The following is a 19,477-nucleotide window of genomic DNA, read 5'->3' as shown; positions in this document are numbered from 1 at the left end:
AAAACTCACATATACTGCTTTTGTAATAATAAAAAGTTATTTTTGGGAGGCCGGCCTGGTGGTGCAGTGGTTAAGTTCTCACGTTCTGCTTCAGTGGCCCGGGGTTCACCAGTTCAGATCCCAGGTGCGGGCATGGCACCGCTTGGCAAGCCATGCTGTGGTAGGCGTCCCACATATAAAGTAGAGGAAGATGGGCACAGATGTTGGCTCAGGGCCAGTCTTCCTCAGCAAAAAGAGGAGGATTGGCAGCAGATGTTAGCTCAGGGCTAATCTCTCCTCAAAAAAAAAAGTTAATTTTAAAAAAGATGTGATCTTCAGAGAAAAAGCAGACGTTTGGCTGTAGAAAGAACTTCAATACATACAGATTATTATTATTATTGATATGTTAAAGGCTGAAGTGAAGAAACTTGTCAAAACATTGTTGTTTTGACAAAAAGCAGAAGGATTTTTCATGTTTGGATTAAATCTGTCTCATGAACATATAATGCATCTATAGTCAAGCACCTGATTTTTAAGAAATCAAGTTAGGCATATCATTCAATCTTATTCTTTCAATCTTGGTCTACCTTAGACTTCGTACCTCATCTCTTTACTTTTAGCAAGATTGAGCTTTCAAGCTCCTTCCTTAACCTACTTGTCTAGTTTGCTGGTTAGGTCTAGGGAAGATTTTGTTTCCTCTCCCATATCAGGGATAACCCTGTCTCTCCAGTTATCCATTGAGTTAATACCACCAGCTCCATTTCTAGTCCTTGGGAATTTTGTTTATCTCTTTGTAATACTGAGAACAGAGTTCAAAGGAAAGGGCTATGAGAGCCTCTTGTTCTGGGTGAAAGGGCCAAAACCCCAAATCAGAAGAATCTGAGCTCAAAATGAGATATCCCTGAAATAAGAATACCGTTAAATATAAGCACAAAGGAAGAGGGGAAAGGTGACTACTTGAACAGTACATCCTCTAGGATTAACAGGCTTTTGGTTTAGCTCTCCATGTACCAGACTGTTAGCTCTTCTTCTACACATATGCTTTGGACCCGTCTAGCCTGTAGGGAAGTTTGTCCTTATCATTCTTCCATCCGTCCTTTCAGCACCTTTTTCCTTCCTCCTAGGACCCTCAGGTAACTCTTGTGACTCATTCCCACAAGGCCTAGCTATTAGCTAGCTGTCTACAGATGTCACTTGCAGCAGATACTGTTAGTTACCTATCTGACATCTACCTACTTCTTTCTTTTTCCTTTCCATCAGAGCCCTGATTTTACGCAGGTGGATGGTCAGGGGAGGCTGAGTCCTTGCCGCAGGGCCAGGGCGTGAACCACGATGGGCCAAAACCAATTATGATAGGTAGTCTTTTTACTCTTAATAATGACTGGTTTAGGATGGGTACATGACACAATGCATGTCTGCATGTATTAGGTGGATTCTGTTGTCACCTTCACCAACGTACTACGGATGGCAGAGGAGAAATATGGAAGCATTGGGAATTTAACGGTGTCATTGAGCCACTGACTTAGCTAACCTGTAACTGTCCTACCTTTGAACCATGTTTTGTTAGGTTTTCTTGCTTGTAGCTGAAAGTATCCTATCTTATATTCCACCAAATCCCACTACTCATTTTATCCAGTCTGATAATATTGTTTTAATAACCATGCAACCATTACTTGAGTAACCTTTTAGGTACAGGCACATGCTTGGTACTAGAATAAGAATATATATGGAGACTTACTCAGAATTTTCTATTTAGGTACCTATCATCCTTGTTTTTTCAAACGAACACCTCTGTAAACTGACAAATTCTTTGAAACTACCCTCTGAAGAGGGGCATTCTGAGCTCTTTGCAGCTGAGGAAAGCAAAGTTGTGTATTGCCCAGAACGACCCAAGCAATTAGTGGCAGAGCTTGTTAAGGAGCTCAATTTTCTAATTCCAAATCCCTACATCCCGTCACCCAGTGTCAGTAAAGTGGAAAATATGTGCCTATGGGGTAGGTCGAATGTGAGGTATTAGGAGGCATACAACGTCCAGCGAAGCAAACCGATGGCTCTACTCTCGCGTGAGGTCAGCTGTGACTCTGAGCCTGATCTGGCCCTGCTGGACTGCAGCCGCGGCGCACAGTGCCCCTAGAATACACAGGGTCGCAGACCAGCAAGCTGGCCTACGTCGATCTGAACTTTGTCCACGCAGAAGACACCTCCTTACATTCCACGGTTCCAAAGTCCTCTCAAGGCACAGGGGACGGCTCAGGTCAAGACTAGGATACGCACGCCTGGACACTCATCTACCTCACCCTGGCCGGACCCAAGTTTCGGACCCACGTGGCACTGCCGGGCGAACCCACATTTCGGCATTACTACTCTTTCGGGTTCCGGAGTCTCTATGACTGTTTGCTTTTCTTCCCTGAAACATTACGCCCTTCCGGGAACACCCGAACGCTCCACTTCATCCGTTCAGCCAGCACCGAGCTCACCGGGGAGACCCAGGCAGCGGAACCGGAAATACTTACTTTGAGAAATTGAGGGAAAACTACATCTCCCAGTATGCCCGGTGAGGCATCGGTTCTCCGTTAATGGATTCGATTGGTCAACACGCGAGAGGGACTGCGCCCTCCAAGGTCAAGCTGGCCAATCACAGGGCAGGGTTGCGTAAACGCTTGGGGGCGGGTCGCTTCCGGCGGCTTTCCCGGCAGATCCAGCATCGGGGAGTATGGGAGCGTGGGAGACTCTTCGTGCCCGCGGTTCTCGGTTTCGAGTCTCGGTCGGGCATCACTTTCTGTTGCTTCTGTTTGAGTAGCAGGAGGCTTTTAAGATCATTAGTCCCGGAGTGGTAAGTGGGACCCGTCGGCCCGGGAGTCGGCCCTTCCGAGGCTGGGCCTGGGAGAGGAGCCGTTGGCTCGGGTCTTAAAGGCTTTGGGGAAGCGAGGACGCCTAGGGGTGCGTGGAGGAGCTTTGCAGCCGAATTGGCCCTTCCAAGGACTATCGTCTCCCCTTCTGGCTGTGTCCTGAAGTCCCCGTGGCGACTTGAAGAAGGCATTCCCACCCACCGAGATGGCGTCCACCCTCCCAGTAGTGGAGGCCCAGGTGAGACCAGGTCCCTTTTCCCACTGCAAGTTCTGGTCGCTACTTTCGGCCTCTGCCTATCCTCCTCCTTTGGAAGAGGGTTAGATATCCCCATCGTGATGCAAGGACTCCTGATCCCCAAATAGCCCTTTTACCAAGCTGTCTTTCTTCTTGCGCTAGGCGAATGGTTTGTCAAATTCTTCTTTTTTCAGAACCCCCAACTGAGAGCAGGGCACCTTGCAGAAGGCTATAACAGAGAGCCTCAAAGTGTCTTTCTGGAATGCTGCTCAAACTTGCAGATTCCTAGGCTTCATTCCACACATGTTGAATAAAAACAAAAACAAACAAAAACCCGAGGTGATTCTTAATCACATCGAAGTTATATTGGTTTATAGCACTGGTAAACTTAGGGAAGGAGGAATAGGCCTGGATGTGTTGCTACAGTGAGCTTGGCAATGGCTGTCATGGGGAAGAAAGAGAGGGACTAACAAGTAGAAGGATGTTGGAACAACTGTGGAACCCCCATCCCTTTCATGATTCTTCCTGGGCTGCTCAGTCTTCTCCTTTCCCTTAGAGCATCCTTACTTGATGGTTTCCCTCCCCAAGAGGTGTTCCCTCATCTTTTCTCTTTTAGTAGTCCTTTCTAGAAGTCTCTTCTAGAACTTCTCACACTTTACTGTCTTGATCCTTATACTGCTGCCTCAAAAATTATGTCCATTTTTACTCCCTCCTTCCCAGTCCCCACCACTAGCCCTTAGAACCCATTTATATCCCATTCCAAGCACTCAGGAACCTTTTACAACAAGCCCTTTTCTCCGTTGCATCTGATGTTTCTAGCTCTTCTCAGCCTTCCTAGACTGAGTGAGGGAGCGTGGCCTTCGGGCCTCTTGTCCTGAGATGGGCTCTCATGTTGTTTCAGGGACCAATGCTGTTTGAGGATCTGGCTGTGTATTTTTCTCAAGAGGAGTGTGTGAGTCTGCACCCTGCCCAGAGGTCCCTCAGCAGAGATGCCACACAGGAGTGTTTCGAGGATATGGCCTTGATAGGTAAGGCAGTTGTTTTCCTTGCATTTTGGAACTTTGGTCAGTTCTAGGATTAGGATTCCATGTCCCATCCCATCCACATGTTGGTGTAGGGGAGTGGGGCCTATTCCTGGCTTATTTATGTTGCTGTCATAAGAAGTTGCATGAGAGTGCAATTTTCAAAGGATGACATGATTTTTAAAAGTCAAAAGTCCTGTTTAGTACAGGACTAGTTTTGCAGGGGTCATAGCAGTACCTGGTAGTCTTCCCAAATATTTGTTACAGTAAATTCACAGTTTTACTTGCAAAAACCCCATTAGTATAGGTAACTATCATTTGCTAAAGATTGAAAATTGAGTTACTCTAAAGGGGGTGCTACACCTTTCTTATCTAAAGGCAACTATATGCAGAAATACTCCCTATACCTGAGTAGATTTTATCCCTGACTAGGGTTGACTGCTGGAACTATCCCATAACTCATAGTTAATATTTTCCACTTCTCTTCTCATCCTGTTCATGTTTTCCTGTACCTTCTTGAACATAGGAAGTATATTTACAATTGTTCTTCTAGCATTCTTTCTACTAGAAAGAATGTCGTTTCAGGGTCTGTTTCTGTTGATTGATTTTGCTCTTAGTTATGGGTCATATTTTTCTGCTGCTTTGTATATATGCGTGGTAATTTTTGATTGGATGCTGGGCATCATGAGTGTTTTGTTTTTGGGTGCTGGCTTTTGTTGTATTTAAAAAAAAAATTTTGGAATTTGTTGTGGGATGCATTTAAGTTACTTGGTATCAATATGATCCTTTCAAGGCTTGCTTTTTGCTTTGTTAGGGTGTATTCAGAGCAACCCTTAGTTTAGGGCTGATTTGGCCTGCTGCTAAGGCACTGTCCTAGGATACTGCCCGATGTGTGTTAGGGGGTCTTTCCAGTTTGGCTGGTGGGAGCATGAACTGTTGAACTATTTTGTGAACTCTGGAGATTGTTCTGTCTACTTCTTTTTGGTGGTTCTTTCCTTGGCCTGGGGTAGTTTCCCCACAAGCACTTACAGATTAGTACTCAACCAAAGACTTAAGAGAACCCCATCTAGAGGCCCAGAACTCTCTACCTGGGCACCTGTCTCTTCTCTGGTATTTTGCTGTCAAATTCTAGCCACCTTGGCATCCCTGAACTTGGTCTGCTCAAATCAGCAAAACCACTGGGTACCGTTTGGATTCCACACATGGCACTGTGGCCCAGAAACACTTTCTAGGCAGTGAGCTGAGGCAGTCAAAAGGCTGTTCCTTTGGAAGGAAATACCCTTTTATATTGGCTTTATAAATTAAGAATATTTTAATATTAAGAAATATTAAAAAGGAATGCTTTTTGGCAGGCCTGAGTTTTGTTAGCTATGCTAGCAGTGATATTGGTTATTATTTGCCTGCAGTATGCGTAGCAGCTCTACCTTGATCTTTCCTCGGTAAGAGTAAAGAAATTTTGGAGAACTCTTCTGGTGACAATAAAACTATTTCTAAAAACCAAGGGTGTTTCTCAGCTAGCAGAAAAGTACTTTCTCTCTTCCTTTCTTGATAAAGATGAATCCCAATCTCTATTCCAGTTGTGGTTGCTCTGCTGTTACTTGAGATTGCTTAAATGATGAAAAGCTCTTGAGACCTAAATAGACTAACTGGAAAACCCCACCTCTAGACAGTGTCTACCAAGATGGCCCTTAGTTCCTCTGTCTCATTGGAAGCTGACTTAGTTATAGCTATTTTCTGCTTCCACCCCTCACAGGCTCACCTAGAACTAGATCCTTTGGGAAGCCAGTAGAGCCTGCTGGTGCCTGACTTTGTATATTACTGGTGTCTGGGTTATAGGATAAGGCATCTACAGTTTCCTGGTCTTCAGTGTAACTACCTTAGCTTGTTCTTTCCCCAGTACCACTTGAGGGTATTGTCTATGTTTTGCTTTGTTTTGTTTTTATCAACAGGAGGGGAAGGCAAGACTGACATTAATCAGCAGGTAAATGTAGAATCTATGGGACGTGAAGAGCTTGCCCTAGAAAAGTACTCCATTGCCGTGCCCCTTGTCTGTTACCCAGAAGAATCCTCTGAGAATGGAGTTGGAAACCTTGAAAGGAAAATATCAGGTGGAACTTCTGCTTGCAAGAAAAGGTTCATAAGCCTTTTAGTTACCATTGAAAACCATACCCCATTAATAGAACTATCTCAATGTTTAGGAACCAGAGCACTTTCTGAAATTCTTGAATGTCCTGGGGAAGAAGCCAAAAATTCCTTCAAGTGTCCTGAATGTGACCAAAGCTTCAGTGATAATTCACACCTTGTTTTGCATCAGAAAACGCATTTGGGAGAGAAAAAGTATACATGTAGTGACTGTGGGAAGATTTTCAATCATAGAGCCAACCTGAGGACACACAGGAGAATCCATACTGGCGAGAAGCCTTATCAGTGTGCTGAATGCGGCAGCAGCTTCCGCCAACACTCGCATCTGTCTCGGCACATGAATACCCACAAGAAGGAGAAGCCCTACACATGTGGCATATGTGGGAGAGGTTTTATGTGGCTCCCAGGATTGGCACAACATCAGAAAACCCACGCTGCCAAAAAAGCCTATGAATGTACTAACTGTGGTAAACATTTTGGTCGGAAAGCAAATCTTGCTTTGCGTGAGAAAATGCACTCATCAGCCACCCAGTACCGGTCCACTCAGTGTGTGAAATGCTTCAGGCAGCCTTCACACCCTGCCCTCCCTGAGAAGGGCCACAAGGATGATTCTGAATACTGTAGTGATTGTAGGGAAAATTTGCTTTCATTCTCAAAATTCAAACCCTTAAAATGTCCTGAGTGTGCAATGACCTTTCTTCGTATTTCTGAGCTTATTTCCCATCAGAGCATTCATAGAGGGGAAAAGCCCCATACATGCAAAACATGTGCAAAAAGTTTTATTTTGGGCTCAGAGCTTGCATGCCACCAGAAGAGCCACACAGGAGAGGAACCTTTTAGATGTACCAGGTGTGGGAAAAGTTTCAGGTTGAATACGCATCTCGTTACTCATCAGCGAACCCATACAAAAAACACCATGTAAATATAGCAAAGTCTCATTAACACTTGTGGTTTCAGTATCTATACCGAAAACTGGGCAACAATTACCCTTTATGTCCTAGGCGTTATACTAAGCACTTTACACACGTCCCACATAATATGTCACTTAATTTCATCACAATCTTGATTTAGGCACTATGATTTCTATTTTATAATTGAGGAAACATAAATTAATGTCACAGGTAGTGAATGAAACCAGGATTCTAACTCAGTAACTCAATTACTGTTCAGATTCCATTTGTATGAGCCAGAGAACAACACAGAACTTTTTTTAAATTCACTTTTCATGAAAATGAAGGTTATTGCTACAGTTCTTTTAATTTTGTTTACATGGTTTCTAAGTAAGTTTTAGAAGGAGGAGAATTTATTTATTTTTTGCCAGTTCTGCAGATATAGTATCTAGGAAAGTAACTACTTTTATACCTGTTTTATACTTTTTTTTTTGGCTGTAATGATCTGAATGTAATATTTGTATGTGATTATTCTTGTTTTACATGTGAATTTCTGGAGGGGTTTAGGAGCCTTTTTTCCCCCACATGTGAAAAGTTCCCAAACAGGGGTACTAGTTGGTGCCATGACAGCTGTTAGTATCCGGGGAGTTCCCATTCTCAGATCTGATGCCAGTGGCCTTTGTGATTCAAGCATTTACGAGGAATTTGGCAGTCTGACTATAGCCCTTTCTGGTGCCTGGACTTGATCGAGGGAAAGATACTTACTCTTCTCTGAGAATGTTTACCTCCAAGTCTCTACTGAAGCACATTACCTGCCTTGCTATGAATAATAGTAACTATTGTTTAGTGAGCATGTTAGATACTTTTGGTATATTACCTAATTTAATCTTCAGAATAAATCTATGACAGAGAAAGGACTACTATCATTTCATAAATGAGGAAACTGAAGCCCCTAGTGGGTAAAGTCAGTACCTTCCACAAGACACAACAATAGCAATGTGCTGAAGCTGGCATTTCATCTTGGGTCTCTCTGATGCTGAAGGCCGTGCATTCTGAGACACCGTGTTATGTGTTGGCATGTGCACCACATATTAGCACTGCAAGCAGCTGAGATAGGTGGGTGAGGGTGGTCCTCATGGGGGTACCCTGTGCATGTGCCTCCTGGAACCCCTTCACTCCCTTTGTGCTGTATCTCAAGCCTGACTTATATTTGTGGTTATAAAGCAACAGAAAGACTCTCCAGGACCTCAAGTTTAAACTCCCATCCCTACGATCAGATGAGAGATTGCAAACTACAGAGTACAGTCCTTATGGTTTTAGTGAAAAAAAATTTCCTCATTGCCAAAGAAAAATACATATAGAAAATTGTTAGGTTTAACCAAAATACTTGACAATATACAGGTCTTTCGATACTGCTGTTATGTATAAATATTGGAGCAAAATATTGCTAAATGGAATGGTTATTAATGTTAAAGATCCAGAGAATCTTGTAAATATACATTCATATGGGATTTCTCTTTAAAGCATAATTGTGTACCTGCCAGCAAAACAGCATTTAAATGGGCTTTTGACTGGGATGTGAGAATGGTCTTATTCTATTTAAATACAGCATTTGCTAAAATGATATTATCACTGGGAAACCTCATGAGCAATAATAGGCATCTGTAGGACTAACTGGATGGCACGTAGTACCTGGAAGATGTGGTCTTCCTACAGAACAGCAGATTGAGAATTGAATGTACAAAAAGATGCTGGTTACTGCTGTAAGCTCTTAAGCCGGAAGATATGGTTGATGAGTAAGGAAAATAGAAGCCAATACCCCTACCCCAGGGAGGGGTATTCCTTTTTCCCTTTTTTTGTTCTTATTTCTTGTTTGCAGATCCACAGTTGAGACCCCGTGCTCTGTATGTCAAGGTCACACTTGGCTCTTTGTTTCTGATGTCTCCACTCTTAGGATACAGGACAGCAGTCTGCTGGGGCTTCAGGGTCTTAAATAAAAAAGCAAGGTCTTCTGTAGGTTTTTCTTCAGCAAGTCTGTCTGTCTGAGGTGCTTAGAATTGTGTAGAAAAATGGTCTCCAGTTAGATTTCTTAGCAGCCAGCTCTGGGATATAATGATCTTTGCCAAATGCCAGGAAGCACCAATCTCCCTGCTCTCCTGCTCTGCCTTTAGTGGGAGCAGCTGGCATGGTGCCTCATCAGTACATATTAGGGGCTCTCATATTTCAGCTGACTGAATGAAGAGTTGCAGGGTGGGGAATAAAATTGGGAAAGCGGCTCCTCCTAGCAGAGTTGCTGCAGAAAGAAGTAGGGAAGTCTGTCTTAGAAGGCACTTGGACAGAATGGGGCTGACATACAGATAGAAGCTGTCATCCTTTCGTCTGCTCCTAAGAAAGAATAGGGCAAGGTGAGGATTTATGCCATCAGTGCTATTCTGCACCTCAAGACGAAAAGTCGTCTTTCCAGATGAGGCTTCCTTCACGATGAACTTCAGGTTTTACATTTTTCTTTATTTTCCAGATTTTGGAAGATTATGCCAAACCTCCAAAAGAGATTAGAAAAATAGCACTTCTGCAAAAACATTAACATACCCGTGAGTCTAATTAAAATGCCTTTTTGGTGTAATATTGTTAGTGATTGGTATGCAGGAAAAAGTTAAAAAGAAACCCAAAGCTCTGAGTGTCAGTTACTGTGAAAGAGGCATATTTTCCGTTGTTGCCTTTTTGTGCATCTGAACCTAAACACATTTGCTGGATGTAATTCAAGCTGCTCTGAGCCCAAGTTGCTGAAGGAAGAGGTCAGTATCTGCCAGTGCGATCCATGCTGTTTTTATGATGATGGTTTTTTTACCCTTCTCTTTACAGTGTCAACTGATGGAGATAGATTCCACAGATTGTCATTAACCCAGAGATGATATTAGCCTACCAGGTTAGCATTAACATATACTGGATAAAAGTTAATATAGGGATGAAAAACTAAATGCAGGAGTTTATTGCTTTGAACAGTTGGTTCACTACATTTTGTAGCATGGATGTTGATCCACCGTGCAGAGTGAAAACTCTGTACTGAAGAAATTAAGTCTTGAATAAATTTCTTGGTTTTTGTTGATGCAGTGATGAAAATGTTTATCAAATCCTTAATGTGATTGCCAGCATATCAGGGTCTGTAACAGCCATCACTGAGGAAAACAGCATTGTTCCAGTAGTATTCAGATGTCAACAGTTTATACTTTGTAATTAAAGAAATTGTGGAATTTAGTTGTTATTCTTGAAGGAGTTGGACTCAAAATGGCTTTGTTTAGGACCTTTGTTACATTGGGTAATACTTCATTCACATCTCCCCATTTAACATAGAAAATGACTAACCCAGTAATTCAGGGAGTTAAGACTAAAAGCAAGTGACATTTCACAGCAAGTGCCATTTTGAATCTTTGACTCCTGAGATCCCATATAAATAAGTGGCATTGTTCTGATGACTGCAGCATGGTATACGATCTGATACCGACGATTTTGCTCAAAGTAATCTGACAATTTACTGCATATACGTACAAAGCAGGCTATAGTTTATCTGAATAGAGTCTATTTTGAATTGTTTATTAAACTTGTTATCGCTATAGGATTTCAGTAGGAAAGGGTTTTTGCTTTGACCATCTGTTTGAAAGTAACTAAATGATCTTCATTAGAAGTGTATTCATCTGTTTTAGTTTTATAGATTGAGAGAGCTATTGATCTGATACCAAGATGACCATTACCCATCTTTTCATGGCCCATCTGACTACTGGTGTTTCATCTTTTATTTTTTGACATCTCTCCTCACATTAACAGTCTGGGGAGGATGGGAATATGACACATACATTTATATAAACCTGAGAATATGCTGCAATTTCTAGTTCCTTTGGATACCTCAGAAGTATGTTTGTTTTATGCACTTGTACTGTTTATGTCTGTTTAATGTTTCGATTTTACTGTTTTTGGTGCATTCTCATCAGTCAGCTCTAGATTGCAAGCTCTCATCAGGCAGTGATTATGTCTATCCGATGTGCAATTTGGCATCTAATAAATGCTTTTTTAAATAATGATGGCTATGAGGTGAACTTTTTTTTTTTACACTTCAGTGGTTTTAGATGGTAATAAGATGAATTTTGAAGACAGGCGGGATTGTGTTTTGGAGAGGGTGAATGAATGGCCGTAATAATGGAAGTAAAATCGTTTGCTTCCCAGAACTTAGAAGAAAATTCCATCACTACTCCGGGACACAGCACTAGACGTCGATTTCCCTTCCAGCCTTTGCTCCACGGCGGCGGTACAGGGCCACATACCTCCAGCCACGAGAGCGGCGATTGCCCTCGTGGGTCTCCGCCTGGAGCCGAGGGGAGGAGGTAGGCGGGGTGGTGCGCTGGCTAGGGCTCCCAGAAGGCTTTGCGCGGCCTGGGGGAGACCGTGCGGCTGGAGCCTGGCAATCTGCAGCGCAGGTTGGCGGAAATGCCAACGAGATGAGACGTGCTAGAGCGGCCCGTGAAGCCGAGACCGGAAGTTGCGCGCTTACTTTCGGCGCCCTCTTCTGGGGGCGCCGCTGCGCACCCCTGGGAGTGTTGAGGTGCGGTGGGCGGTGGGAGCTCTGCTACGAGCTCGGCCGCGCTCGACCCTTGCGCACCTGCCACTGCGAACCGATCTCCGCAGAAACTGGGCGGCGAGAGCGAGAGCATTTGTCGAGGGGCTCCTCGGGATTCTCCCTCCGCACCGGCAGGAAGATAACGCCGGTGTGACTGTCGGAGGCCAGCCCGAATCTCCGTCCCGCGAGTCCAGGCACTGACCGTCCTGGGGACGGGAGAAGAAGCCCCGCGCTACCTCCGCAGCCCTAACCCTTCTTTGGCAAGGCGAAGCTACGGGCTCGCCCTGCCTGTATGCCTGGCTTGTTGAAAGGGATGCTTTGTGCTTCTTACTTGCCCTGGGTAGAGTATCTTCTCTCTAGAATCAGCGCCAGTCTCCTCGTCGGCTTTCTGTGTCTCGCGGCCGAATTCTAATATGCTTCTGCTTACTAGAGTGTACCCTGTGCTCATCTGAGTACATGGTCTCCCCAAGTGCGCTTAGCCACTTCGATGACTACGAAGACCCCACTTGATGTCTAGATTTCTCCTTTCCTCTGCACTCCAGATCCCTACATTCAAGTGCCTAGGAGAGATCTTCCTTTGGATGTCTCTAAGGCATCGAAACACCTGCCCCAAACCGAACTCATGCGTTTAGCACCTGATCTGTTCGGCCTGCAGCATGTGGCACCAACATCCACACAATTGCTTATGCTACCAACACACACTGCCTCTTCCTCTGCTCCTCATCCATTCAATCATCAAGTCCTGTGGATTCTACCTCAAAAATATCTTTCAAATCTGACTGCTTCTCTCTGTCTCCACCCTTAGCTAACAGCATGGAGCCTGGATTGACTGAAATAGCCCTCTCCTCCTCTCTCACATCACTCTTGTTCCCTGCCAGCACATCTGATCATGTCACCTTCCAACCTGATGTCTTCCACTGGCTTCCCATTGTCCTTAGGATGATGTCCAAAATTTTCAATGTGACCTTCCTAACCATTACTTCCCTGCCAACTCCAACTCCAGCTGCTCTCTTCTTCATTCTCTTTCTTCAGCTGCACTTTCAGTTGTTCAAATATACCAAGCTCTTTAATTCCTCAAGACTTATAAACATACTTTTCCTTTTACCTGGAACATCCCTCTACTTCCTTTATTTTCCCCTCCTCATAGAACTTACCGTGCTTGTAATTGAATACTAATTATATAACTAGTGGTTTAATGTCTCTGTGGGGGCAGGGACCAGGCATAGCAAGTGCTTAAAATTGTGCATTGAAAGAATGAAACTTCTTTGGCTCTGTCACCTTTTTTTTGAGGAAGATTAGCCCTGAGCTAACATCCCCCACCAATCCTCCTCTTTTTTTGCTGAGGAAGATTGGCCCTGAGCTAACATCCCTGTCTATCTTCCTCTACTTTATATGTGGGATGCCCACCACAGCATGACTTGATAAGCGGTGCGTAGGTCTTTGCCTGAGATCCAAACTGGCGAACCCTGGCCACCGAAGCAGAGCACCCAGACCCAACCGCTATGCCACTGGGCCAGCCCCAGCTCTGTCACTTTTATACTGTTGGATACACCTATAAGACTGACTGGAGGAAGGGGAGTAGGCAGTGGTGCTGTCAGTTACAAGCAGGCAAGAGGTGTAACTGCAGCCCAGGGAAGCTGTAAGGAAGTTAGCAAAAAGCTTGACTAAAACGGTTCTCAGGATAAAAACGTTATCATGCTCTATAGGCTTGAAAGGAATAATTTAGCAAAGATGCACAATTGCTACAAGCCACGTTGGAAGGAAGTGAGATAAAAGTGATGTTTGTATTCAAATAGAATTGTGTTGAACTAATAAAACAGAGAAGGAGACTTGAACAAGCTGGTTCTACATCTTACTGCCTTGAACCTTCTGGGAGTAAACTGTTAGTGATTAAAGTAGCTCACATCACTGGACCAGAGGACACCTGGCCCCAAAACATCATTGCCTGTGCTGTTCCCATCTTAGAAGGTCCCCTCAGCCGGAGAGGGGCAAGCACCCAAAGTGGGCATTATGGTGCTACACTTGAAGTCTGTGCTGCCTAGGAAATTCCAAGAGAGGGTGTTGACACTCTGAATATCATGGAACAACTGCGACTTGGCCAGCAGGTCCACATTCCGATTGGAAGTTGTTTCATTTGACTGATTTGGCTCATGAGCCCATCCCTGATACAACCACTGTGACCAGGAGGATGGAGTATACTGGCCAGGCCTGGTTCTCATGTGCCCTCCTGGAGCTGTGGTTGGGGTCAGCCCCACCAAAATCACATGGACAAAGTGTGAGAGAAGAGGTGACTCCCTAAGGGATACTTAGGGTACTTTAAGGAGAGGATGGGTGCTGGGGTGAAAAGTAACGGGTAAGTCAGAGTAGAGACTCAGAGGGGTAATTAGGACAGTGATGGAAATGGTAACATACTCAAGTGCTTGGCTGGTGTCTGGCCTTCCTGTGCTAAGCACTTTTCTTGGATTATTTCACCATTCTCATTCACATTTTACACATGCAGAAAATAGGGCTGGACTGTAGGATATGCTGGGAAGTAGAAGGAGACATGATGGAAGTCTAAGGTGCATTGTTGAAGGTGTGCTGTTAAATTGCCCAGCTTCCTATGAGCCGTGCAAACTCCAGAAAATGATTGAGTCTCAGTCTCCTCAAATGCCAAGAGAATAATCATGAAGTCTACCTCAAAGTGGGTAAGGGTCCAGGGAGATGCTGTGAGGTATATCTCTGAGGAATCATTACTGCAAGAGAGAAGGAGACTTGTTGCAACATCAAGTGACTGCCCTGGCAGGAGAAAGCTGAGGGGCCCTGACCTTCCTATCTCAAGTAGAGCCTTCCCTAGTCACTTCTCATCACATGATTCCTGTTTATTTTTTTCTTAGTAGTTATGGCTGCAGTTTTACATTTGTTTGTGTAATTATTTGATTCATATCTGTTTCCCCCTCTATACTGGGCTTTCTAAGACTGCATGCACGTCGTCTGCGTTCACCATTAGATCCCCAGCATCTAATGGTGCCTGGAGTGTAGCAGGCATTCAATAAATATTTGTCACAAGAATGAAAAGATTAATGAGTGAACCTCCAGGACATCCTTTCAGCGCGAGCTAACTGTCCCAAGCGAGCAACCGCGCGGACGCCTCCTGAGGGGGACGTGGAACCAGCTGGAACTACATTTCCCAGAGGGCTCCACGGCGGTAGGGCCCCTATTCACATTGACAGCTGTGAGAGGCAATGGGAGGCGAGGCTTCTTTGGCTTGGAGGCCGGATGGCCCAATCAGAGAGGAGGAAACAGGCCACTTCCTGTCTAGGCCCCGCCCCTCACCCTCAGGCTACTTTGCCCTCTGGTCCCAATGCCTGATGGGTTCCTCTGGGATATTTTGCCCAGGGCTCGTTCCGGGGGACAGGTCGCGTGCTGAACCTTTTGGATCCTGAGCGGACGTACCTGGAGAACCCTGGGGATGGGAGAGCTAAGGCCCCGGGGGACCCATCGACTCCCTTCGAGCAAGTGCGGAGCCCGGCGGAGCGTCCCGGACACCGCGTCCGGCTCCCCACTCCACGGGCCGAATCAGCTGCCGTCTGCGCCCCCGCGCGCCGCCCCCGGGTGAGGGGCGTCCGGGTACGATGGTAGGGCAGGAATGCAGGGACAGGGTTTCGATGCGACCTGCATTATGGGGATAACTCTGCAGTCAGATGCTGTAGATTGAGACAAGCTCGGAGACGACAGACACTCAGGAGGCTGCTGCAAGAGAGCGAGTGAGAGATGAGGGCCTGTAGTGGGGCTCATGGGAATGAGGAAGAGGGGTGTCTTCCAGACAGATTTAGGAGGCGAAAGTAACGATTTGGTGAGGTGAGAGAGCAAGGAGTTAGAGATGACTTGGAGTTTCTGGTTTGGGTGACTTGATGGTGGCTCTGTGGAGAGAAGATCCCCTGCCTCTTCATGAGTTTACAGTTTTTCTAAACTTCCTAGGGAGGTGCGTTAATCACAAGTGAGTGCGACCTTGCAGCTGTGATAAATGCTATAGAGAAGAAGCACATTTTGCCGTGAGAGAGATGTCACCTGACCAGGATGGTCAGGGAGACGTTTTCTTCTGAGGAGAGCTGAGAGCTAAACAATGACTTTGAGTTTTGGTTGGAGACTTCTGGAAAGGGCACAGGTCAGTGGGCTGCAATCTCTAACCAAGAACCTTACAAGGGTCTCAGCTAACGTGTCGGCTGACCCTACGCATGGTCAGCTTTTCTTGCTTACTTGTACTGTCTGTTTCAGGGAAAAGCAGCCAGAAAATGGAGAACACAGATGCCCAGCCACACCCTACAGAAAGACAGGGTGTGACATTCCCAGGTCCAGTCCCAGCTGATATGAGGCTGTCCCCTGAGCCATAAGATGGCTGCAAACTTGGGTGCCCTGAACCTCCCCATCCCCCAGAACTGGAAAGCCTCCTGATAAAAGATGCCACCAGGAGGCAGGAATCTAACCTGCAAATCCATGATCCTGGTCCTGAAACACTGTTGTCAGGTCATCATACCCCTCTGCCATGAGGAGCTAGCTGGGCCGGGGAGGCCCTTAGCCACATATGGGGACTGTGCCATCAGTGGCTATGGCCAGAGATGCCCCCAAGGAGCAGATCCTGGAGCTCCTAGAGCTGGAGCTCTCCTGACCATCCTGTCTGAGATCCACACTGGGTTCACTTGAGGACTCAGAGGGTGACAAGAGGCAGTAACTGATGGAGGATTTGTGGAGAGCTCAGGAAACCAGGATACTGGGATGAGAAGGGCCAGAGGAGACCCAGAGAGTGAACACGAGATAGGTGATAAGCTCCTCTCCTTGGAAGAAGCAGGCAGAGGGGATACCCTGAGCATATGTTAGCCCTCTGCAACAGGTAGAATGTGGGCAATCTTGGTTCTTCTTCCAGCAATACGCTGTAATTTTGAAAAGGTTTGGGAAGAGGAGTGTGGGCAAGTCAGAGGCAGAGTTGATCACCCTCCCAGTTTTGCTGTGAGCCAGCCTTGCCTGAGGCAGCCCTGCCCACGGGTCTGCACTTCCAGTGGTGGCTGGACCAGACCTATGAGAGCCACTCGAAAGGAGGAGCAGGCCTCTTGAGGGGCGAGGCATTTACTCCCACTGGAGCCTTTGCCTTAGAGTGCTGGGGCACTGGCTCCGCTGGAGGCACATAACTCTGATCCTCTCACTTAAACCTTAGAAAGTTGAAGAAACAGACCTGAAAGGGGGACTAGAGCCAGGATTGGGTCTAGGTCTGTCCAGAGCCAGTGTTCACGCGCACGTGGTGCTATGGTCTGAATGTTTGTGCCCGCCTCCATCAGTTCATGTGTTGAAATCCTAACCCCCAAAGATGATGGTATTAGGACGTAGGGGCTTTCAGAGGCGCTTAGGTCATGAAGGCAGAGCCCTCATTAGTGGGACTTAGTGCCCTTATAAACAAGACCCCAGAGAGCTCCCTCACCGCTTCCACCTTGAGAGGAAACAGTGAGAATACGGCAGCTGTGAACCAGGAAGAGGCCTCTCACCAGAACGCGACCTGACCATGCTGGCACCTTGATTTCAGACTTCCAGCCTCCAGAACTGTGAGAAATAAATGTCTGTTGTTTGTAAGCCACCAAGTCTGTGATAATTTTGTTATAGCAGCCTGAACAGACCAAAACACTTGGCTATGCTGAACTGTCTCCCGACGCTCCTTTCTTAAAGTTTTTCAAAAGGTAAAACAAGTGCCTTAAAACTTTTCCTCAGGACATTGTCTTTGGCTTGAAGCCCTCATGCTACATGTGAAATATACTTCTCTGCAGTGTCACTTCCTGGGTTCTGCCTTTTCCTAATACTGTGTCACTCTCAATCTGTCAGCTCAGGCCTTCCCTCCCGCTGATGAAAGCACACTGCTCCTGTCCTCTCCTGGCAAGGCTGAGTCCTCAGTATAGGTGTCCCCCACTTCACACACAGACATGTCCACGTCCCTATGCCTGTGTCCTCACACCTCCCAGTGGGGCCCAGGTAAGCCCTAATTTGTAACCTTCATCTTTGGATGTTCTGCCTTCTACTTCTGTTGGGGGCACCCTCCTCTGCCCCCCTGGTCTCTCTCCTTGTCTCTAACCCTCGGCTCCATCTTCTAGAGCAAGACCTTGACCTCTGCCCCCATTCTTGCTTGCAGGTACTCCAGGAAGACTAATGTATAGCCCCACTCACAAGATTTTTGTGGCCTTCTGGCAAACTTTTCACTGGGTTCTTGAAAATTATGTATTTGCAAAAAGTAAGGAGTACGTTATTCACAATAGCCAAAAGATGGAAACAACCCCAATGTCTATTGGCAGATGGATGGATAAACAGACCGCTCTATCCATACACTGGAATGTTATTGAGCCTTAAAAAAGGAGTGAAATTCTGACACATGCTACAACATGGATGAACCTTGAGGACATTATGTTCAGTGAAATAAGCCAGTGACAAAAAGACAAATTCTGTATAATTCCACTTATATGAGGCCCCTAGCGTAAACAAATTCACAGAGACAGAGAAGTAGAAGGGTGGGTGCCAGGGGCTGGGAGAGGGGGCTGGGGATTCATTGTTTCTTGGGGACAGACCTTCAGTTTGGAAAAATGAAAAGTGTTCTGGAGATGGGATAGTGGTGATGGCTGCACAATATTGTGAATGTACTTAATGCCACTAAACTGTACATGTAAAAGTGGTTAAAATGGTAAATTTTATTTATGTATATTTTATCATAATAAAATTTTTTTTAAAAAGCCAATGTAAAAAGAAAAAGTAAGGAGCAGCATGAAGGGCCATGGAAGAAGGGGTTGCCTCTGCTTTGGGGTGCCTGTCTCTACGACCCCAATTTTATTCATAAACATTCTCCTTTGAAGAAATTCTTTTGCTTCTCCAGGACGTTCTCTACTGTGACCACAGCGTAAGCAAGTCCAGGGCAGTAGGACCTCTCCTCCCTCACATCCCTGTGGCCTCTTCGCTCATTCAGGTGGGAGCTGATGTGAGGAGGTTTCAGGATGCTGTTTCAGTTGACACATCATTCGTCTTCCTTTTGTATGACACTTTCCAGAAAACAAAATGCTTTCACATGCACGTATTCACTTCACCAGTCATGGGAGGTAAGCAGGGCAGGTCTTCCCATTTCCATGGAAGAAACAGTCTTGGAGAATTTAAATGACACATCCAGATCTCGGGACTGGAGAGTGACAGAGCTGGACACAAAGCTTTCCCTTGGTCTTAGCCTGGTACAAAGCCTATTCCTCTGTTTGTTGATAGAGCTGCCTCTGATCCAACTAACCCCAAGTCACCCGCAGGACCAAGGTACGGTCTTGGGGTTCCTCCAGCTGGATCTGCCCTCATCTAGCCCTGGACGAGTTTCTAGAGCCAGAAGTGACATTTGGAGAGGTTTGCCTCACACTTCTGTTTCACTGGTAATTCAAAAATCGTGACTGTGACCGTAATGGCCACTTTTGTATTTTGGCAGGTGACAGCTGCTTTAAAGAGATGTATTGGAATTATGCAAAAATATATTACAACAGAATGGGAGAAAATATTTGCAAGTCATATATCTGATAAGGAGTTGATTCCAGAATATCTAAAGGACTCTTACAACTCAACAATAAAAAGACAACTTAATTTAAAAGGGCAGAGGTTTTGAATAGCTGTTTCTCTACAGAAGATACACAAATGGCCAAGAAACGCATGAAAAGATGCTCAATATGGTTGGCCATCAGGGAAATGCAAATCAAAACTACAATGAGATACTA

The 19,477-nt window shown here is 45.5% G+C and overlaps 1 protein-coding gene across 1 annotated transcript; it reads left to right on the top strand.

The window, feature by feature from the left end:
• The first annotated feature begins 2,676 nt into the window (after window positions 1–2,676).
• On the top strand, window positions 2,677–11,178 carry ZNF597 (zinc finger protein 597). Its single transcript, XM_046668523.1, has 3 exons — window positions 2,677–3,066; window positions 3,965–4,091; window positions 6,035–11,178. Exons 1-3 carry the CDS (start codon window positions 3,034–3,036, stop codon window positions 7,147–7,149), a joined length of 1,275 nt encoding a protein of 424 aa, XP_046524479.1. The 5' UTR covers window positions 2,677–3,033; the 3' UTR covers window positions 7,150–11,178.
• The last annotated feature ends 8,299 nt before the right edge of the window (window positions 11,179–19,477 follow it).

Source organism: Equus quagga, chromosome 7, assembly GCF_021613505.1.
Source record: "Equus quagga isolate Etosha38 chromosome 7, UCLA_HA_Equagga_1.0, whole genome shotgun sequence".
Taxonomy (NCBI): domain Eukaryota; kingdom Metazoa; phylum Chordata; class Mammalia; order Perissodactyla; family Equidae; genus Equus; species Equus quagga.
This window is presented reverse-complemented; position numbering and strand designations above follow the sequence as displayed.